Raw genomic sequence first — 23,320 nt, forward strand, 5'->3', positions numbered from 1 at the left:
CAGTGATCTGCCGCTCTTCAAGCAGTGCAGGATAGCGCATCCTAGCAGCGAACCTGCCTTCCTGCAAGACGGGGGGGGCACCAGAGTAGACATGGCGTGCGGGGAGGAGTTGCACCACTGCAGAGTGGCACCACTGCAATGCCAGCTGGAAAGGCATAGCCCCACCCCCTTCTGAGCAAACAGCCCTGTCTTACACTCTCCTGATGCTCACCTGTGCTGCCCTAAATACTCTGCAAATACTGCCTTAAGTACTGCCTTAAATACCGCACAAATACTGCCTTAAATACTGCCTTAAATACCGCACAAATGCTGCCTTAAATGCTGTGCAAATGCTGCCTTAAATACTGTGCAAATGCTGCCTTAAATTATGTGCAAGTGCAGCCTTAAATACTGCCTTAAATACTATGTTAAATATTGCCTTAAATACCACCCGAAATACTGCTTTAAATTCTGCCTTAAATGCTTCCTTAAATACTGTGCAAATGCTGCCTTAAATACCACCTTAAATACTGCTTTAAATGCTGTGCAAATACTGCCTTAAATACTATGCAAATGCTGCCTTAAATACTGCCTTAAGTACTGCCCAAATACTGCCTTAAATGTTGCAAAAATGCACCCTTAAGTACTGCCTTAAATACTGTGTTAAATACTGCCTCAAATACCACCTGAAATACTGCTTTAAATTCTGCCTTAAATGCTTCTTAAATACTGTGCAAACACTTAACTAAAGCCTGTTTTAAACAGTGCGCTGATATTGCCTTAAATACCGTGTTAAATATCTGACAAACGTTGTGCTTACTGCACTGTGTCATGCATCCTGCTTGGTGCGGCTAAGGATCAGGAGATGCAAAAGGGGTCATGTGAATTACAGCAGGTGTGATGATGTTTTTAACACGCAACTGACAGCACAGACACACATTTTCAACGCATGTCACATGAGTCATACGTGGGCAGCATGTGGTTAATGGGTCGGTGTCTGTAATCACAGGGCGCATCTATGGATCTGTATCTGTCTGTCTGTCTATGGTACCTATGGAGCCTGTATCTGTGTGTCCGTCTGTAATAATGTGTATCAGTGTTCATGTGTATTAATGTGTATCAGTGTCCGTGTGTATTAGTGTGTATCAGTGTCCGTGTGGATTAATGTGTATCAGTGTCCGTCTGTAATAATGTGTATCAGTGTCCATGTGTATTAATGTGTATCAGTGTCTGTGTGTATTAGTGTGTATCAGTGTCCGTGTGGATTAATGTGTATCAGTGTCCATGTGGAATAATGTGTATCAGTGTCCGTGTGTATTAATGTGTATCAGTGTCCATGTGGATTAATGTGTATCAGTGTCCGTCTGTAATAATGTGTATCAGTGTCCATGTGTATTAATGTGTATCAGTGTCTGTGTGTATTAGTGTGTATCAGTGTCCGTGTGGATTAATGTGTATCAGTGTCCATGTGGAATAATGTGTATCAGTGTCCGTGTGTATTAATGTGTATCAGTGTCCATGTGGATTAATGTGTATCAGTGTCCGTGTGGATTAATGTGTATCAGTGTCCATGTAGATTAATGTGTATCAGTGTCCGTGTGTATTAATGTGTATCAGTGTCCGTGTGGATTAATGTGTATCAGTGTCCGTGTGTATTAATGTGTATCAGTGTCCGTGTGTAATAATGTGTATCAGTGTCCGTTTGTACCTCTGTGTGTTTATCAATGTGTGTCAGTGTGTATCAGTGTCCGTGTGTATTAGTGTGTATCAGTGTCCGTGTGCATTAGTGTGTATCAGTGTCCGTGTGTATTAATGTGTATCAGTGTCCATGTGTTTTAATGTGTATCAATGTCCGTTTGTACCTCTGTGTGTTTATCAATGTGTGTCAGTGTGTATCAGTGTCCGTGTGTATTAGTGTGTATCAGTGTCCGTGTGTATTAATGTGTATCAGTGTCCATGTGGATTAATGTGTATCAGTGTCCGTGTATATTAGTGTGTATCAGTGTCCGTGTGTATTAATGTGTATCAGTGTCCGTGTGTATTAATGTGTATCAGTGTCCGTGTGTATTAGTGTGTATCAGTGTCCGTGTGTATTAATGTGTATCAGTGTCCATTTGTACCTCTGTGTGTTTATCAATGTGTGTCAGTGTGTATCAATGTGTATTAGTGTCAGTATGTTTCAGTGTCCGTGTGCATTAATGTGTATCAGTGTCCGTGTGTATTAATGTGTATCAGTGTCCGTGTGTATTAATGTGTATCAGTGTCCGTGTGTATTAGTGTGTATCAGTGTCCGTGTGTATTAGTGTGTATCAGTGTCCGTGTGTATTAATGTGTATCAGTGTCCGTTTGTACCTCTGTGTGTTTATCAATGTGTGTCAGTGTGTATCAATGTGTATTAGTGTCACTGTGTATTAGTGTATATCATTGTGTATCAGTGTGTATTAATGTGTATTATGGTGTCTCAATATATCACTGTGTACTAGTGTGTATCCGTGTCTATCATTAGTATGTATCAGTGTGAATCTGTGTGTATCAGTGTGTTTCGCTCTCAGTGTGTATAAGTGTGTTTAACCGTATCTATTTGTGTCAGTATCAGTGTCTGTGCATCAGTGCCAGTGTCGGTGTGGCGCTGACCTGCATTGGAGTTGAGCTCCTCATTCTCAGATTCTGTGCCGTTCTGGCTGCCCGTGCTGTGCAGGTTGTTCATAGCCATCAGCTTCATCTTCTGCAGCTTCATGGCTTCAGCCATGGCGGCCGCCGTCAGCCCTGGGAGGAGGGGGGAGAGCAGGGGTGTTAGGAGGCAAGGGGCAGCGGGGGAGAGCGCGTGACCCCCGACACACACACACACACACACAGTCCCCTGCTGCAGTGCCCTTGAATATTTCATCACCACGCTCCTCTTCTGTCCGTGACACTGAGGGATTTCACTCTCACCGCACCTGCATTCTTAAGAAATTAAATTAATTATGTTTGGATTATTGCTTACTGGAAACAAGGCCACACTCCACTCCACAAATAAAGCCTCCACGCAAAATGACCTATAAAACCAACTTTTTCCCTGGCAAGAATCATAACCATCCGGAACGTTCTAACTACTAAGTACGCTAACGGCTGAACTGAAACGGTAGCGATGATTGTAGAAAACCCCTGTTTAAGGTCACTGTGATGTCATATTTCAAACATAATTTGCAGGAACATCCTAACACTGACGTCAGAAAGACACCAGCCCCCTCCTGAGCCCCCAATTCCCCCCCCCCCACCACCAACCCCGTAAGATCTCATCTCAAAAGTAAGGGGGAGACGCTGTCGTCGTCAGGGAGCTTTCTCCGGGGATGCCCCACCTACGGGCCTCTTCTCCGTACCACTCAGCTCATGGCGCACTCCAGAGCCGCAAGCCATCATCACTTTGCCCAATTAAGCCAATAATTAATTCAATTAAACACCGGAGGACTGCATTAAGCGATTCATTAAGCAGAGGTGTGATGCCTCACTGTGTACTCAGAGGGTGATCTAAATTTCCAGCAAATCAGGACAAAACTACACATTTTCCCCCCCGAATCTTGAGACAGAACATGTCACCTTGCTCTAATTTGTCATCGAAATTGCCTCAAACAAAATACAAAATTCCGTAGAAAAAAAAAAGAGAGAGAGACATCCACTCCGATTCGACGCTAAGAACGGCAGCAGCTGAAGGCTGGCCGAGCTCGAATCCATGCTGCAAAGCTCTTAACAGAAGTGTCTCTGCTGGTCTTTTCCATTCCAGAACACAAAGCAAAGCAAACAGACCTGTAAATTAGACGAACTTAGGAAAATACAGGCGGGAAGAGCGAAAGGGTGGAAGGGCACAAGGCCTTGGGGGAGGGCAATTAAAGTGCCCTCCTCCACGAAAAAGCAACGGTATATTTTTCCATGCCGGAACCCGCTCCACCGGAGCATGCCCAAAGAAGCAGGCGAGATGTTTTCACTAGCTACGTTTAAACAGAACGTCACCGTGATTGATTCATTTTATTATGAGTTAATTTCGCAGCCCTAATCCACAGACTGTCGAGCGCACATCTGTCGCGGTTTCCGGGGGAAACTGGAGCTTCTCGTCAGGCGCCGGATTAGGCATCGCCACGCAGGCCAAACACGGCGACGGGAACGAGGACACGCACGGTAACCTCACAGCAACTGCCAAGAAGATTTCGCAAATCTATTTGTACAACAGCACCGGCTGCGGGACCCATTATGAGAATGCAGGCTGGAGATACTGGGAGACGAGAGACAAGAATACTGCACCAAGGAGAGGACATACACAGCCCTGTAGGTCAGCAAGGTCTCTGATGGTAACAGACACGCCCCGCTGCCTCTTTAGTTTCTGTTCGTGTTCATAAACGTTCAGTCTTGGTTACAGCATTTCTATGCTCATTCTGGGAATTAGTTTCAAAAATATATTCATGATTACAATCATCTTCACAATCCTTCAAAAGGACTGCACGATCAGAGAACTGGAACTAACATCCGAACAAGTGTGTGTGTGTGTGTGTGTGTGTGTATGAGTGTGTGTGTATGAGTGCGTGTGTATGAGTGTGTGTGTGTGTATGAGTGTGTGTGTGTATGTGTGTGTGAGAGGGTATACCTATCCTTATGGGGACACTATGTCCCCATAACGTGATAAATATCAATTTTTTTTTCTAAAAAAACTATTTTATCAAAATCAATCACTGCTATGAAAAAACAAAAAATTCTAAACTAAACTTCAGTTTAAACTAAAAACTCTTACATTTTGATTGGTTACTTATGGCTATGGTTATGGTAGGGTGGGGGTTAAGGTTGTCATAGTTAGGGTTAGCATTTTTCCCATAGAAGTGAATGAGCGGGCCCCATAAGGATAGGTATACCCTACATGTGCGTGTGTGTATGCGTGTGTGTGTGTGTGTGTTTGTATGTGTGTGTGTGCGTTCTTACAGAACTAGCAGCAAAGAGCAAAATTTAAGTAAAAAAAATAATCCCCAGCAATACAATACAAGACTTAGTGAGAAATAATATTTTCCCAACCCAACCTTAGCGCTGCTATACATTTCTGTAGATGAACAGAGGATCGGAACTCAAATCTCTCATGAAATATAATCATAAACAGAGGATTGGGGTGAATCCGTGGTGAAACATCGCTGCTCATTTTCCCCGGTTCCTCATCGTAACTTTGCTCGCTGCAAGCACTGGAGGAAAAGCCCTTTAGGGGATCCTCTCATACACAGAGCTGTTACTTCAACATGGACAGTGGGGAGTGAGGGGCCGGTGTCTCCCTGCCGAGCACCAATCGGGATTAGTGGCCAGCCGTCAGCAAACGGGCCTCGAAAAGAACAGGCGAATCCCACGAAGGAAAAAGGGCTGATTGTGTGCATGTGTGTGTCTGTGTGTGTGTGTGTGTGTGTGTGCATGCGTGTTCTCTCTGGCTGTAATATGAAAGGGCCCTGATAAAACCCCTGTCGGTAATTGATGTTTGGCTAAAGCTATAACCCCGGGAAATGGCGTCCAGGGGCCAGGAAAGGGCCCTGCGTCGACGGGGCTAATCGCTGTGCATTGTTTGCCTTTCATATAACACTTCTGAGGTGACCAGCGCCGGGCCACCCATCTGAAATATTTTTTTCTGGCCTCTAACTCAGCGTTGGGTGATGACTTGGGGGGCGGGGGGGCAGAGTCACCCATCTGGGCCTTCTTCAGCCGCATGACCGGATCACGGGGTTCGTTCTTAGCCCAGCCGAATACGCTTACACCGCCCAGACAACAGAGGTGCTTTGTGCGTTCCTCTCCGCCCTCATATCCTGTCCGATCCAGGGTCCGTCTTATTAAAGAAGGTCGTTCTAATCAGCTCTCCCCCTTCCTTTGATTCACCGATTTATTGGTTTTAATTAAAATCCCAACTGTAAAAACAAGCCGGCTCCCAGTGGCGGCGCCCCCCCCCCCTCTCTGTCTCCCGTCTCCCTGGCTCTCTCTGCTTACAGCGAGCAGCATGTGAGGCATTTATTTATGCTCTCTTCATGGGGCATTGGCGTACTTTCACTGTGGTCTACCTGCCAGGTCGCGTGTAGCACCTGAAAGTAAGAAAGGGTTTGTATGGAGCGACTGAGGCCAGAATATTCTGCCTTTTACACACAGAATAACTATTAAATTAGAAATTAGAAAAAAAGAACTTAGAAGTGATCTCACTGACGGCAGATAAATTCACACCATTGATTTAAAGGTCAGAGGTCACTGGGTTGGAACCTCTGCAATGCCCCCACAGTCCAACCCACTTTATCCAGTCAATCCTGCCCCCCACCCTGCAGTGTGGGGGATCAATGTGCAGGCCAGACTGGGACAGGGTAGCTCGAAGACACCCTGTCAGGTATCCAGCCACAGGCTGCGACCCCACACCCCCCAGCACTCGTCTGCACTCGAGATGGACAAGGCCAGGCCCCCCTAGCACCCACCTATGCTCGAGACAAACGAGGCCATCCCCTCCAGCACTCGCCAGTGCTCAAGATAGACCAGGCCGGGCCCCCCACAGCACTCGCCTGCGCTCGAGATAGACGAGGCCAGGCCCCCCAGCACTCACCTTTGCTTGAGACGAACGAGGCCGGGCCCCCCCAGCACTTGCCAGCATTTGAGACAGACAAGACCGGGCCCCCCCAGCACTCGTCTGCATTTGAGACAGACAAGACCGGGCCCCCCCAGCACTCGTCTGCATTCCAGGCCACCCATCAGTGTTTATTCCTGCATCCACTCCTGACGAGACTGATATCCAGAGGAACTCACCAAAGAGAGCAAAAGAGGGAAGGAGGAAAACAGCAAAGAGGGGTACCTGTGAGAAAGCGAGCGAGACCCAGAGGGCCAGGTGGCTGACAACACCCAGGGTGTTACCTGTGAGAGAGTGAGTGAGACCCCAAGGGCCAGGTGGCTGACAACACCCAGGGTGTTACCTGTGAGAGAGCGAGTGAGACCCCAAGGGCCAGGTGGCTGATAACACCCGGGGTATTACCTGTGAGAGAGCGAGTGAGACCCCAAAGGCCAGGCAGCTGACAACACCCAGGGTGTTAACTGTGAGAGAGTGAGCGAGACCCCGAGGGCCAGGTGGCTGACAACACCCGGGGTGTTACCTGTGAGAGAGCGAGTGAGACCCCAAAGGCCAGGTAGCTGATAACACCCAGGGTATTACCTGTGAGAGAGCGAGTGAGACCCCAAAGGCCAGGTAGCTGATAACACCCAGGGTATTACCTGTGAGAGAGCGAGTGAGACCCCAAAGGCCAGGTGGCTGACAACACCCGGGGTGTTACCTGTGAGAGAGCGAGCGAGACCCCGAGGGCCAGACAGGTGATGATACCGAGGGGGCCCTCTCAGCTTGTAGGCCAGGCTCACAACCATCTTTTACACACCTCCCTTTCAGAGGAAGGGCAAGCGAGTGCTTTTTTCCACGCTGACAGCGTGTCCTCGCACAGTATCGGATTAGTAGGCAGGAGAGGGTCTGCCTGGGTGAGGCAGAGTCTGCCTTTTATTTGCGGCAGAATAAATATTACGTTCCCATTCTACGTTTTCAAGTAAGTTGAGATTGCGGGAAGGACAAAGAGGGGGGCGATTGCGGGTGAGTGGCGGGGGGGTGTATTCGATTCGCCTTTGGAATTTCCGAGCTGCAGAAAAGGGACAAGGGGTGTGGGACAAAGAGCGATGGCTGGGAGGTGTAATTGGACTCCATCTCCACGGCGAGAGACACGCAGGGACGTGGCGGAAGCGGTGAATGAGGCGAGGAGACACCCCTGGGCTGGTTACCATCCTGGGGGGGGGGGGGGGGGGGGCTGAGGGGGAGGGCCACACAGCTACTGAATATGAGGCACTGTGGCAGTCAGAGTGCATGGAGAGGCCAGCACTGAGGGGATTCCATGTTTCCCACAGTCACTTCACACGCTAATAATTTAAGATTGTGTTTACTAACTGGCCAATGAGGAGACATGTTATTATGATTATGCCCCTCATCCAACAGAAAACATATAACCGTGGCCTTTTTATAGCCACACCTTTTATGTCAAATATACAGGTGATCAAGTTCCATTTTTATGACCACACCCTCTTTCTAGCAGGCAAATGCCTGGCCACGCCCCCTTTTATGACCATACCAACTTTCCAGCAGGCAAACACCTGGCCACACCCCCTTTTATGGCCGCTCCTCCTTTCCAGCAGACAAATGCCAGGCCATGCCCCCTGTTTTGTGATCATACCCCCTTTCCAGCAAACACATGGCCACGCCACATTTTATCGCCACACCCCTTTCCAGCAAACACCTGGCCACGCCCCTTTTATGACCATACCCTCTTTCCAGCAGGCACACACATGGGTACCAGCAAGGGGCAAAAGTGTTATACAAGGCAAAATTAATTTACCAATAGCTGCAAAAAGCACAGGTCCAACGTGAACAGACGAACACATCCCTTTCCTGTCTGCGGGCCGCTTCCTGAAAGTCACGGCGCCTTAAACAAGGCTGAGAAGGCTCTAATTAGTCTTAATTAAGTCAGATATAAATTCCAAAGTGTGCCCTTATTAGAGCACAGAGAGCAGAGGAAGGGGGAGAGGTAGCCCGCCTTCTCCCTCACCAACACGGAAGCATCGGGATCCGGGAACGACCCAACGGGGGAGACCTGGGGGCCAACAGGCAGCGGGGACACAGAGGCAGGTCCTTATCCCCACGGAGTAAAACGATTCATTAACATTTAGTCTCTACCATGACGTGAAAAGCCAGTCCAACAGCTCGACGGGACTCCAGCGTCGTCTTTAAGGGAGGTGGAATCGCCGTCGCTCGTTAAGGAACCATTTCCCGGCAAAACTACACATTGGCGGGTGAGCAGAGGCTCCAGCATCACGCCACTCACTAGCCTTAAGAAATGAGCATGGAGACAAAATATTTACAGAGTTGCGTCCAAATGTTTCGCTGGATGTTTATTCCGGCCTGGAGAGCTTCTGCTTTTCTGGCATGTTTTTCAGTTTGGATTCGTTATTAAAGCCGAGCCAAAGTCTAATGGCATCACACCTCTGGGGCCATAAACACGTCTGGCTCAGTGTTTTACCAGCGCGGTGAAGCAGCGGGTCAATGCACTGGCTTCACAGCCGGTAGGGCCGCAAGCAGCTCAGCAGACAGACAGGCAGACAGAGAGACAGACAGACAGACAGACAGACAGGCAGGCAGGCAGGCAGGCAGGCAGGCAGATAGATAGATAGATAGATAGATAGATAGATAGATAGATAGATAGATAGATAGATAGATAGATAGATAGATAGAGTAAAGTTGTGCAAAAATAAATTAACAAAAGGTGTAAGAGTAACATCATGACAATATAAATGTCACAATGGCATGAGACGGGTGGGCGGGGCTAATCGATGCCCCGCCCATCAGCCCGTGGCTCTGTTCAGTCGCAGCACTGGGGCCTTCAGCAGTGCCGGGGCCGTGGGGCTGCTGTCATTTGCAGCCACGGCGGGGGCTCATGGTCTAATATCACGTGGAGGTGAAATTACACAGCAGCGAGACGCTCCTCCTATCAGAGGGGAATAAGCCGTTAATTAACTCGCTGATGCAGCATCCTGTTTGTCCCAACCCTGCCCCGGGGTAATTACCCCACATCTCCACGAGGGAACGCGAGAGGAAGAGGAGCTGAGGAAGGCCATGCTCATTCCTGTGCCTGGGGCGGCAGGGCTGGGCCTGATTAATATCACTGGAAGCATTTCGGAGGTCAGGGACGTGAGTGGGGGGGGGGCACCAATAAAGCCAAGAACCAATCAGCCCACCCCAGCACACAGAGGTCTGCCTTTTGGAGCTTGATTCACCCGCTTCTGAGAGTGAGGTGCATCCAGGCCTGCACCCCACTCCCCCAATTCAAAGGCACCTCTTTAACCTCACGGTCTGACAGGCAGGGCCACTCGAACCCGCGCCAGCCGACTCTCAACAGCCATGCAAACAAGCGGAGAGGGTCGAACACAATAGGAGTGTGGACGGCCCCCCCCACCCCCTGTGCCTCTCTCTCTCTCCCCCTCGTTCTCTCATTCCCATGTTGTTTTTTAATTAAACGAGAAGCATTTTCTGGGCTGTGTGACTTTCTCCTCTCTGGGCTACATGTCCACTAACAGCTTGGTAACGGCGTGTTTTCTGGTGCTCAGGCACGGCGACAAGGCTTCTCTAAATCAGGACGGCCTAAGGTAAATTTTCCCCAGGTGAGAAACCCCCCCCCCCCCCCGTATTCCCAACACCTTTTCCAGGGGAGAGTTTTTCAGTCCACTTTGCCCTTAACTAATCACCTAATCCAATTTCACAATTCAAATGCACCCCCTCCCAAAAAAAGAAGGCTCTACAGAACTGGCAGCCGATTGGCCACCTGACGGCCGATGTTGCATCATTCCTCGTTAGCCCTGATTACTGTCTTTACGAGGGGCGCACAGCAGCTTTCAAGGGTACCGCGGCCTGGATTCCGGCTGGGGAGGGGGGGTGTCGTCTTCCGATCTGATGCCGGCATGAAGCCGTGCGGAGAGAGAGAGACACATCCCACAAGAAGCGGCTCAATCGGACCACCTGGCTGGCGTGAGCGGACACTCAGAGACTGCTCCTCTGTGCAGGGAATGGGGGGTTTAACCTCACCCGAGCTCAGAATGGGGAGGTCTATCTCTGAGGTATTTACACAGCTCGCCTCCTGATTCATTTCCATAAGCGGGGGCCGTGCGGTGGGGGCAGGGTGCCTCACGGGAGATTTATTGGAGGGTTAGATGTGCCGTTTGCAGTAGGAGTCACAGGAAAGGTTGCAGTGCAGTATTCCAGCTGGGGGGGGGAGGAGGGGGCTGACATTTCCCCATTCACCCCCGCTGTTTGTAACATGAGTGGCTCCTGCACTCATCAGGACGATCCAGGCCAGACAGGCAGCGCGGGCCCTACTGGTCCCAGACACACAGCCGGCATCCTGTTCTCCTAACATGCGACGTTTCCTTAGTCCCAGTCTCCGTTGGACAAACCCCTGTTAGTGATAAACGTGCTCAGCAGCCATAAAAAATTAAGCAATAAAGTAAAAATCGCAAACAGAGACGCTTTTACGGGAGGAGGTCTGGCTTTCTCCCGGCTGTCGCTCGCGTCCTCGGCCCTGCAGGTCTTACCCACATCGACCCGTCTTATTAATTCCATTAATTACAGGAGAACAAAGATTCCACCTCCTCAACGCTTCAAAGGATGTGTGCCGCGCGGATCATTAAATGCACCCCCCAGCTCTCCTGCGCGGCCTGTTTACCGCCGCCATGCCACAACAACAAACAGGCCGCACTCTCAACCTTGAGCCCCCGCTCCCATCTGCATTTGCACCCCCCACCCGCTGACCTTCCCTCCCCCTGGCCGCGTCGGCAGAGTGGGAAAACAAAGCAGAATCCCTCCATGCCTCCACCCACACCCGCCCAGGGACGTCGCACCTGAGGCAAAGGGGAGACAGAGACAGCAGCCGTCTCCGGAAAATGGGCCCCACTCGCCATGTCCATGGCCTGTTATTCACTCACCGTTAATTAATTAAGTGTGAGGTTGATTATTGGGGTTGGGGAGCACCTGTGAACTCCCCCTCCCCACATAGGCTCACATACACCGACGCCCACACAGACAGACACACACAGACACAAACCCTTATTTTCTCGGGCAGGAAAATCAGAAAAAAATATAAATCTGCATAACTATGTCTGTCACCTCCTGATGAATAAACCCAAGAAATCACAGAACTACATAACAGCACTAAAAAACAAGAGAGAGTGTTCAAAGCCTACTTCCAGTCCGACACCTGGACCGCTTCTGCTCCAACCCCCGGCCTGCTCCTGCCCTGATACCTGGCCAAGTTCTGCTCCGACACCCGACCCACTCCCGCCACGACGCCAGACCTGCTCCTGCTCTGACACCTGGCCAACTTCTGCTCCGATGCCCAGCCCGTTCCTGCCCTCACACCTGGCCTGCTTCTGCTCGGACACCCGGCTTACTTCTGCTCTAACTCCCAGCCCGCTCCCGTCCTGACACCCTGCCCGCTTCTGCTCAGACACCCGACCCACCCCCACCGCAACACCAGACCTGCTCCTCCTCTGACACCCCGCCCGCTTCTGCTCCGATGCCCAGCCCGTTCCTGCCCTGACACCCAGCCCACTTCTGCTCGGACACCCGGCCTACTTCTGCTCTAACTCCCAGCCCGCTCCCGTCCTGACACCCTGCCCGCTTCTGCTCAGACACCCGACCCACCCCCACCGCAACACCAGACCTGCTCCTCCTCTGACACCCGGCCCGCTCCTGCTCCGATGCCCAGCCCGCTCCCGCCCTGACACCCGGCCCACTCTTGCCCCGATGCCCAGCCCACTCCCGCCCTGACACCCGGCCCACTTCTGCTCAGACACCCGACCCACCCCCACCGCAACACCAGACCTGCTCCTCCTCTGACACCCTGCCCGCTCCTGCTCCGATGCCCAGCCCGCTCCCGCCCTGACACCCGGTCCGCTCCTGCCCCGATGCCCAGCCCGCTCCCGTCCTGACACCCGGCCCGCTCATGCCCCGATGCCCAGCCCGCTCCCGTCCTGACACCCAGCCCACTTCTGCTCTGACATGCCTTTACATTTTCAAACAGCCTGTTTAACTGCCATAAACTGTGCTAAAGTGAGCAGCACAGGGAAATGCTGCACCATTGGTGTTTGGGGGGGGGCTTGGTGGCCAGAGCTTGAGGGCCCAGTAGGAGCCAAAATGGGGTTCGTGAAAAGGGCAGTTGGGAATGGGGAGTGCAGAGGCAGGCCAGGACTCACGGGCATGCAGGGGGGGCGGTTATCTGCTCTCCGCGGCTGGAGGGTAACCTTTGCTTAACCTTTTGCATGTTGAAAGTGCATTTCTACGCAGACTTATTAATTTGGACAAGGTCACCTTTTTCATTTTAATACCAGATTAGCGTGAGCTAGATCATGAACTTTGATGTGGGGGGGGGGGGGGGGGGACAGAAAGCGGAGTCAGTGGGCAGAGGGGTGGGGGGTTCTCCTGAAAGCCTTGTAAAAAAATGTGCGAGGCTTTTATCGACTTGCTATTGACATGATGTTTTTTTAAGAAGGGGCAGCGCTGGGCCACGTGCCTCGCTGCGCAGAGCGGCTGTCGCTATCCCGCTGGCGGGAGTCGGACACGCGGAGCCTCTCACTCCTTGGAATCAAACCCACAGCCGGGAATCTCTGATGGAGAGGAGCTTGTAACGTGAAGGATGTGTTAAGGTGTTCCTTCAGGAGGACAGCCCCCACAGACCCGTTCAGCTCTGCTTATCAGCTTGCGCTTAACTGGCTTACTTGGCCCCCGCCCCGTGGCAGTGAGCTTATTTCTGTGTCAGCGCCGCTGAATGGGGACCCGCCTCCCTCGTCGTGTTCGACAAGGCCTAATCCACCCAGCAACAGGGAACGCGCCTTAATCCCGGGCCCCTGGGGGCCGGCGCGGGGCCCGAGATGCCGGGGCGGGGGGTGGCGGATTTAGCGGCACTAATCCCGCCCCCCCAAGTGCGGCTGGCCTGATTTCGGCGCCGGTACCTCTAAGTGGTCCCGGGGAGCGGGTGTGTGGCCTGCAGCGGAGCTCGCCGCCATCCTGAATGCCAGTCACTGACTCCAAACTGTCACTCAGCCGCCAATGCCGCTAATTAAGGCGCTAATTATAGTTCTAATGCCGGCAAGCAGCAGCATGGTAAAGGGGACATGCACAACTGACAGACTGGCCAACTGACAGACAGACTGGCCAACTGACAGACAGACAGGCAGAAAGAAATACAGACAGGCAGACAGATAGCCAGACAGACAGGCAGATTAGATGGATGGATGGATGGATGGATGGACGTCAGTATTCATAGAGTACTGAAATTAGGAAGTTATTGGTCTTTAAAAGCTGCAGTGGGCCAGAAACCCAACGAGCCCATAGGAGCTGCCCTCTACTCTCGGTGAGCATGCTACCCCACCGATAGGGGCTTCCCAGGTGCTGAGCCCCCCCACCCCCCAGGGCAGAGGAGAGCTACAGGAGAGCTGCATGCTCCAGAGAGGAGCCGGGGGGGGCTCTTATTGTAAGGTCTTTGTTTTACAGATGCATGCTCATCACCGGAGCCCCTGAGAGCGTGTATGACAGCGAGCATACCGCTTCCAAGACAAATTAAAGCCCCCTCTCACCCCCCACCCAGCACCGATCTGTCATTAAATGTGGATTGGGGGCAACCTTCCTGCGCGCATGCGTTTGGTTTCGGCCTGCTGTGGTCACGCATTATGTGGGCCCATTATTGCTGCCTATTACGGCACAGGGGCCACTCACGGGGGCATGGGGCCCATTATTGCTGCCTATTACGGCACAGGGGCCACTCACGGGGGCATGGGGCCCATTATTGCTGCCGATTACAGCCCAGGAGCTACTCACGGGGGCATGGGGCCCATTATTGCTGCCTATTACGGCACAGGGGCCACTCACGGGGGCATGGGGCCCATTATTGCTGCCAATTACAGCCCAGGGGCCACTCAGGAGGGCATGGAGCCCATTATTGCTGCCGATTACAGCACAGGAGCCCCGCACAGGGGCATGGGGCCCATTATTGCTGCCGATTACAGACCAAGGGCCCTGCACGGGTTCATGGGGCCCGTTATTGCTGCCGATTACAGACCAAGGGCCCTGCACGGGGTCATGGGGCCCATTATTGCTGCCGATTACAGACCAAGGGCCCTGCACGGGTTCATGGGGCCCGTTATTGCTGCCGATTACAGGCCAGGGGCCACTCACGGGGGCATGGGGCCCCTTATTGCTGCCGATTACAGGCCAGGGGCCACTCACGGGGGCATGGGGCCCATTATTGCTGCCGATTACAGGCCAGGGGCCACTCATGAGGACATGGGGTCCATTATTGCTGCCGATTACAGGCCAGGGGCCACTCATGGGGACATGGGGCCCGTTATTGCTGCTGATTACAGCACAGGGGCCACTCACGGGGGCATGGGGCCCGTTATTGCTGCCGATTACAGACCAAGGGCCCCGCACGGGTTCATGGGGCCCGTTATTGCTGCTGACTACAGCACAGGAGCCACTCACGGGGGCATGGGGCCCGTTATTGCTACCAATTACAGCACAGGGGCCCCGCACAGAGGCATGGGGCCCATTATTACTGCCTATTACAGCCCAGGGGCTACTCACGGGGGCATGGGGCCCATTATTGCTGCCGATTACAGCACAGGAGCCACTCACGGGGGCATGGGGCCCGTTATTGCTGCCGATTACAGCCCAGGGGCCCCGCACAGGGGCATGGGGCCCGTTATTGCTGCCGATTACAGCACAGTGGCCCCGCACAGGGGCATGGAGCCCATTATTACTGCCGATTACAGCACAGGAGCCACTCACGGGGGCATGGGGCCTGTTATTGCTGCCGATTACAGCCCAGGGGCCACTCACGGGGGCATGGGGCCCATTATTGCTGCCGTTTACAGCACAGGAGCCACTCACGGGGGCATGGGGCCCGTTATTGCTGCCGATTACAGCCCAGGGGCCCCGCACAGGGGCATGGGGCCCGTTATTGCTGCCGATTACAGCACAGTGGCCCCGCACAGGGGCATGGAGCCCATTATTGCTGCCGATTACAGCACAGGAGCCACTCACGGGGGCATGGGGCCTGTTATTGCTGCCGATTACAGCCCAGGGGCCACTCACAGGGGCATGGGGCCCGTTATTGCTGCCGATTACAGCACAGGGGCCCCGCACAGGGGCATGGGGCCCATTATTGCTGCCGATTACAGCACAGGAGCCACTCACGGGGGCATAGGGCCCGTTATTGCTACCGATTACAGCCCAGGGGCCTTAAGTATCACCCCTTAAGTCTGTACCTGGGCGCCCGCCCCGATACCCGTTACGCCTGTACCTGGGCGCCCGCCCCGATATCCCTTACGCCTGTACCTGGGCGCCCGCCCCGATACCCCTTACCCCTGTACCTGGGCGCCCGCCCCGATACCCCTTACCCCTGTACCTGGGCGCCCGCCCCGATACCCCTTATGCCTGTACCTGGGCGCCCGCCCCGATACCCCTTACGCCTGTACCTGGGCTTCCGCTGGGAGAGCAGCCGAGTCGACAGCCTGTGTTGGTAATGTGCTATTCGCCTCACCCGGAACATCACTGGACAAAGGCGTTTGCTAAATATGTAAATTATAAATGTTATAAACATATGTGCACATATTCAGATGTACATTCACACACTGAGTCTCGCGAATCCGGACAGTGATGAAGATGGTGGCTCTTTAAAAAGTTTCTGCTCGGTGCAGCCATGATTCTGTTCATCATTGCACACACACACACACACACACACACACACACACACACTCTCGTCTACCTTTCACTCCTGATATCTATATTCCTGGCAGCACCCGGCGCTTGTGGTTTCTGCTGGTAACACTGCCTTTCATTAGCATGCTGGGTAGTCACGCCGCCCATATGTCACCAAACAGATCCCCATGTTTTATTTATTCAAAGTTATTTTACCCACTGCCACCCCCCCCCCCAGATAAGCTCACTTGCAGGGTGGGGCTGGGTCGAGCGGGGGGGGGGGGTGGGGGGTGGAAAAGGGCAGGAGCTGGGCTGCTGCCCGAACTGGTGACAAAAGTGAAAGTGTGTGGTGATCACATCCGGTCATCGAACAGCCCCCTGAAAAAGGCAAGATCTCCCTGGGGATCCCAGTAATCTGGGAAATGGCAACAGGATCCCCATACACCTAGGAGTCGATCACCAAACAAAGCCATCAAAGAGGGCTGCTGTGAGGGTTTTGGGGGGGGGGGGGGGGGTCACGGTCAAGTGGACGATGCTAAGCGGAGGTGGCGGTTAAAAACAGTTTGTCAGAGTGAATGGTGGCGGACAGGGGTGGGGCACTCCGGCAGGGTTTGGGGGTGGGGCGTGGACGGTGGGTGCGTGGGCTGTGGGCGGGGGAGTGGGCTGAAGAGGGGGGGGCATGAGCAGATGGAACACTGCTCCCAGTGGGACTCGTCATTCATCAAAGTCACCAGGAAAAGTCAGGCTTGTCTTCTCCAGCAGAGAGGGAGAGAGAGGGAGGGAAAAAGAGAGAGAGAAGGAGAAAGAGAGAGCGCCCCCTGAGTGCAGGGCACAGTGGCACGGCTAGTGCCAGGCTGGTGTTTGCCTGCACTGGCATCACTCTTCAGCTTGATCAACACCTCAATGAAGACTGTTCTCTCTGGCCACCAGAGGGCGATGTGCTCAGAGGAGGCTACAAAAACTAAGGACCTCTGGAAGGTGGGTACACAGTCACCATCTCATGGCCGACATTCGCTTGCGGATCTCCAGGTCTTACTGGGGGGGGTGAAACCAGGGAAAGTGAGGTGGTGGCTTCAGGCTCTTCTCGCTGCCCTCACGGGGGTCACCAAGGGCCATGTCCCACTCTGTGCTGCTAGCTGAGGACACCCCCTCCGTCTTCACACTACTCATCGTTTCTCTCTCACTCCCCTTCTCTCTCTCCATCTCCCTCATTCTGTGTGACCCAGATTGATTCACTTTGCCGTACCGCTTCCGCTGACAAGCGAGCGGGGAAGAGAGATCCGTGTTCGACATGACGGCCAAGCGGGAAAGCGGGATTCTAATTCCCGCAGTTTAGCCGCCTCCCCGGAGTGCCGAGCCTTGTGATGTTTCTGTCAACAGCGATCCGGCAAACAAAAGGGCAAAACAAAACTGACAACGAGTTCACTTCCGTTTTTGCCCGGCTCATTTTCTGCGCAGTTACGAACACAGAGAGCGGAGGCACTGACACGAAAATAATTCCCCGGTGGGCCGTGTGAAGCTCTCCCGGGAATTCACTGCTATGGATCACGATTCCAAATCAAACGACCATCTACCTTGGGTTAGTGGGGCGCTGCCCCGTGCCGCTTAACCGTTCCCGTGTTCTCCGTGATGCTTCTCTGACCGAAGCGTACAACAACCACGAAGGCTTAATTATAGTGAACACAGCAGTATTTAAATATTTACTATCTGTGTAAATAAAAGGGTTTGGCGAGTTAAAAATGAATAGAAATGCTAAATGAATTAATCAAAAGAACGATATGAAAATTTAAACGTCAGTGTCCCGATGCGTCTGGGCAGCGAGCCATCTTCCGGACGGGTCGCTCTGTCACCGCTCTTTGACGTGTGTGAGAAACAGAGAAAGCAGGCGAAGGTCACCGAAAAAAAAGCTGGCAGCGATCAGGCGGAACGGCGGGCGATGATCACACGGAAAATCTGCCAGCGATCACAGGGAAAACAACCCAGAAACGGGCAGGGAAAAGTGCTGGAATGGGCAGCAAAAAGCCTGGTAATAATCACATAAAAACAGGAAGGATGACAGACCAAACAGTGATCATCACATAACAAAGGCAATAATCAAAGAAAAAAATAACAATCATGAAAAAACTGAAAATGATGAGAGAGAAACTGAGTATAAAAACACAGTAAATCAGGCAGTTACTGCAGAAAAAAACCAAGCAGCAAACGCATAAAAAACTTTGTGGTTAATCACAAAATACAGGCAACAAACACAGGAAAAATTCAATCATCACAAAAAAATCTGGCAATGATTCTGGAAAAAAAAGAGAAATTATGATTGCAGAAAAAAACTGCTTCATGATTACACAAAAAAATCACAGAAAAACCCAGTGATAATCACGAAATGTTAATGCTCACAGAAGAGAAAACAGCGATGATCACAGAAAAACCCAGTGATGATCACGAAATGTTAATGCTCACAGAAGAGAAAACAGCGACGATCACAGACAAACCCAGTGATGATCACGAAATGTTAATGCTCACAGAAGAGAAAACAGCGATGATCACAGAAAAACCCAGTGATTATCACAAAATGTTAATGCTCACAGAAGAGAAAACAGCGATGATCACAGAAAAACCCAGTGATGATCACAAAAAGGTAATGCTGACAGAAATCAGTGATGATCACAGAAAAACCCAGTGATGATCACAAAAAGGTAATGCTGACAGAAATCAGTGATGATCACAGAAAAACCCAGTGATGATCACAAAAAGGTAATGCTGACAGAAATCAGTGATGATCACAGAAAAAACCCAGTGATGTTCACAGTCCTCCAGCATTTTTTATACGCATTCATTGTTAGGATGCCCACACAGGGACCACACACAGGAGTAAGACCCTGCAGGGGGCCTCCCTCCAATGGACACCCGATCAACAAAGGGACAAAAACTGAAGAGTGTTTCCGGGGGAAAATTTAGAAACTGGACCAGCACCTCTGATACTCCACAACTTCACAACACATCCCCAAGGCCTCACTCTGGACACTTTCACCGTTTCACAATTTTGTCACAGCAGGCAGGCTGAGGTCAGCTCGGGAAGCTCGTTTCTGAACAATTTCTAAGGTCGCTTCTCAGAATTCTTTGCTCGAAAGAGAAAAAACATGCCAAATTGCTCGAATGGATAATTATGCTAATTTGGGCTCCTTCAGGTCTAAACAGAGAAGCGCGGCAGGACAACTAATGAAAGTGATACAGTGTGAACCGGAACGCGGGAAGAACACACGAGGCTCCCATCGCAGCCACTACAGCTGTTGTTGGGATCAAGGTGTGCGGTTCTTCCTGCAGGAACAATCTCGCCGTCCCTGCACGGGGCACCTTGCAGGAACAGATGCAGCGACGCCACTGAATCAAATGACAAATACATTCCAGAGAGAGGGGAGGAGGAGGAGGGAGGGAAAGAGAGAGGGAGGGCTGTTTTCCCGTAGAGGTGTATGAAACACAGAAATGATATTAATCTGGCATCTGGTGCAGCAGAATGCTTGATCCCTGATAAAGACTCATCATAAAGTGTACTTACAGTTCACCTGCACCTGTGCTAGCTGTGGACAAACACCCCGAGCCGATCACGGTGCGTGCTTAACGGCAGTTACTGTTACTCTTACGGCTTTCACTGCATTTACAGCTCCATAGAACCCGGGTGGCAGGAGAATGGACAGAGAAATTAAGCCACACAGAATGAGAAATGACTCCGGCGCTTAAATGGATGGATGGCGGAGCCCAGAGAGGGGGCGAAAATGAGGTTTAAAGTAATGGGTGTTAACAGGGGGCATACAGAAATAACAGGACACGTCATGTGAGATCATATCAGCCGAGCGGGGAGCGGGAAGCGGGCTGGCAGGAAGTGGGGAGCAGGGAGCGGGGAGCAGGTCGGTAGAGAGTAGGAAGCCGGGAGCGGCGAGCAGGGAGCGGATCAGGAGGGAGTGGGGAGTAAGCCAGCAGGGAGCGGGGATCCAGGAGTGGGGAGCGGATCTGGAGGAAGTGGGGAGTGGGCCAGCAGGGAGCAGGAAACAGGAGCGGGGAGCGGACCAGGAGGGAACAGGGAGTGAGCCAGCAGGGAGCGGGGATCTAGGAGCGGGGAGCAGGGAGCGGATCAGGAGGGAGTGGGGAGCAGGCCAGCATGGAGCGGGGCTCCAGGAGCGGGGAGCGGACCAGGAGGGAGTGGGAAGCAAATCAGCAGGGAGCGGGGAACTAGAAGCAGGGAGCGGACCAGGAGGGAGCGGAGAACGAGGAGCAGGGAGTGGACCAGAAGGGAGTAGGGAGCGGACTGGCCATGAGTAGGCTGGCAGGGAGCGGGAAGCTGGCATCTTCAGAGGCCCTGAGGACGGCATCGCGGAAAACAGAGGAGATGCAAAGTACGTGCATGAGATGGTACTGCACTGGCAGTACAAGAAGGCAGGTACAATTAAGGAGAGGGATAATATACCACTTTGTCTCTCTCACACACACAGACACACACAGCCGGCTGCATACTGCTACTGTAAACAAGATAAAAACAAATTGTGAGCGTGTGTGTGTGGCGGGGGGGGGCGGGGGGGGTAACGCAGCGGATGCGGAGCCGCAGAAATCCAATAAGGTAACCTCTGTTTAACGCACGGGGCCATTGAAGGACACTGTGGCAGATCGATTGTGGGGGGGGGGGGGGGGGCTGGGGAGAGGAGGGAAGGGGGGGGGGGTGGAAGAGAAACAGAGGCAGGGGGGTGGATTCACCTCCAGAGGAAGAGAAGACACAGGGAGGTTGGGGGTGAGGGGAAGACCCCGGGGACAGAAGCTTACCTGTGGGGGACAGCAGGCCGGGGGACAGCAGGCCATGCACGCCGTGAGGGAGCAGACGAGAGCTTTCCTGCATGGTGACGCCCAAGGAGCGCTTGGGGGGGCGGCCCGGCCGGGAGCTGGGGGGTCAGAGAAGGGGGGGGGGTGTCAGTCCACAGGTGGCATCCACATCTGTCACTGCCGCACCACCTGTAAGACGTCGTCATGTGCAGCAATGCACGGCGCAATCTTTATCCCCTCTCCCAATTTAAACTAAGGACAATCATCAGACCCCGTGTGTCACCGTAAGGACGTCGCCCTCACAGGGTCCACAGGAAGCAGCAGGGAACCGTATCGGGGGGGTATTTTCCAAACCCTAGGGCTCAGCAAAGCACGATGCTGTTATACAACAACACCTACAACACTGTGATCTTATTGGCCAGTTGGCCAGCAGTGTCGAAGCCATTCCCATGGACGCTGTGTGGTCAGAAGTACCTCTGCCGAGCAATAGGAGGCGAGCAAGACCACAAACTTTACCCGGGGGGGGGGGGGGGGGCAGGTTTACATGTGACAGCACCCCCCTGACAAAGCCAGAGAGAGAGAGTAATGCGGGAAACGAGTCTGAGGAGGTTGAATTAAAGAGGGCGGACGTGGGGGGTAAGAGGAGGAATCGCTGGACAAGGGAAATGCTAATTTCAGCGTGTATATGATTAGGGCAGCAGGCCGCTATCGGAGGAGCGCCGAGGATGAGAAACAAAAGCGGCGATAAATGGAGGGGCGCAGACGAGCCGAGGTGCAGGGCTGGTGTCTGACCGTACGGGCGAGGCGGGGAGCGACTTGGATAAGCGTCTGGGGCTGGCGGATGCAAACATGCCGGCCTGGCCTTTATTTCCCGGGATGAAAGTCAGACAGCTGCACCAAACGAAGAACACAGCAGGAAAAAACAAAAGCGCAGAGAATGCGGATGCCAAACGGGACGCTCTCATGTGCGTTCCAAAGCGCATCTCCGTCAGAACAAAGCGGATCTGCTGTGTAAGCTCTCTGCGTAGCACACACACACGCAGACCCGGTCGAGCTGCCACGAGCGGACACACCCACACCAAAGCAGTGGTCATCGCAAATGCAGCTTCTGCTCTGTTTCCTCGCGGATCCCGCGGCCTGCGCTCCGACCCCACCCCACCCCACCCCACGTTAATCATGCACGCGGTAAAGGCCGCTCTCCCGCTCTGTTTCCGTTTCCGGAAAAGTGCCTCATTTGAAAACTGTCCAGATCATTCAGGCCTGTTTAATTATGTACAAGCATGAAAAGCGACACCGTTGAAATTATTTATGAATAATGCGTACTGTGCACATGCGAGAAAAATAATCCGAGATTCTTTATTTAATTAGCCAAATACTGTACAGTAGGCCGTGCAGAGAGGTGACTGCTTGTTCCGGGAGTTTGGGCTAAAATTAAAAGGCAATGGCTCTTTGAAAAAATGGCCATCAGGCACGTCGACCAGAGAGACCCAGCCAGAGATCCAAACTCGGTGGCCGCAGAACCGCTCCCCACTCCCCCCCAGACGGAAATCAGGACCGGCACTCTCTCCTGTCACTGTGCCGATCCAATTAAAAACCGAACAGAGCCAGCAGTCAACACGCATCGCGTTGGCAGCTAAAGTAACAGGACAAGCCGTAATATTATTAACCGTGAAGATCGTCAAGGCGACAGGCGGCTGCCATGCTCTGTCAGGACCCAGGTTTGGTAAGCGGACGGTGCAACGCATCACGTGTCCACTTCGCTTTTTATGGGCTGTAAATTTTAATTTTGAATATAGTACACAGCACTCTAGGAGCTAAACGCCTTTAGTAACGCTTACTTAGGCTGTGTAGATGTCCGTAAAATTAAAATGACATTATGTGATGCCATGACAAAAACTTATAGCAGTAAACAAGGTGTCAATTTCACATTTTTTTAATTAGTATAATGTAGTGGTAATATTCCCTTTATATGCATAAATCTGAAAATGACCCCAGTAGTATGACCGTCAAAATAATAGCTATTAATTATTATTATTATTATTATTATTATTATTGTACAAAAGAAAATTTTCTATTATTCTGGAAATGAAAAATGTCAAAAATATATACAATCATTTATAATTATAATAATAATAATAATAATAATAAAACATCAGTGATAAAATTCAGCTGTACAATGAATCATCCTGTATAACTGAATTATATATGACATATATATACATATGACGTTTGAGC

The 23,320-nt window shown here is 52.1% G+C and overlaps 1 protein-coding gene across 2 annotated transcripts in view; it reads right to left on the reverse strand.

The window, feature by feature from the left end:
* Positions 1–23,320, reverse strand: part of dacha (dachshund a) — a 136,299-nt gene that overhangs the window by 54,685 nt on the left and 58,294 nt on the right. For both annotated transcript variants that reach the window (XM_048995168.1, XM_048995167.1), the window contains exons 2-3: positions 21,089–21,204; positions 2,614–2,745 (exon numbers count right to left, since the gene is read on the reverse strand). In XM_048995168.1, the coding sequence (XP_048851125.1) occupies positions 2,614–2,745; positions 21,089–21,204 (248 nt within the window). The remainder of the gene's footprint in view (positions 1–2,613; positions 2,746–21,088; positions 21,205–23,320) is intronic.

This window comes from Brienomyrus brachyistius, chromosome 24, assembly GCF_023856365.1.
Source record: "Brienomyrus brachyistius isolate T26 chromosome 24, BBRACH_0.4, whole genome shotgun sequence".
Classification (NCBI taxonomy): domain Eukaryota; kingdom Metazoa; phylum Chordata; class Actinopteri; order Osteoglossiformes; family Mormyridae; genus Brienomyrus; species Brienomyrus brachyistius.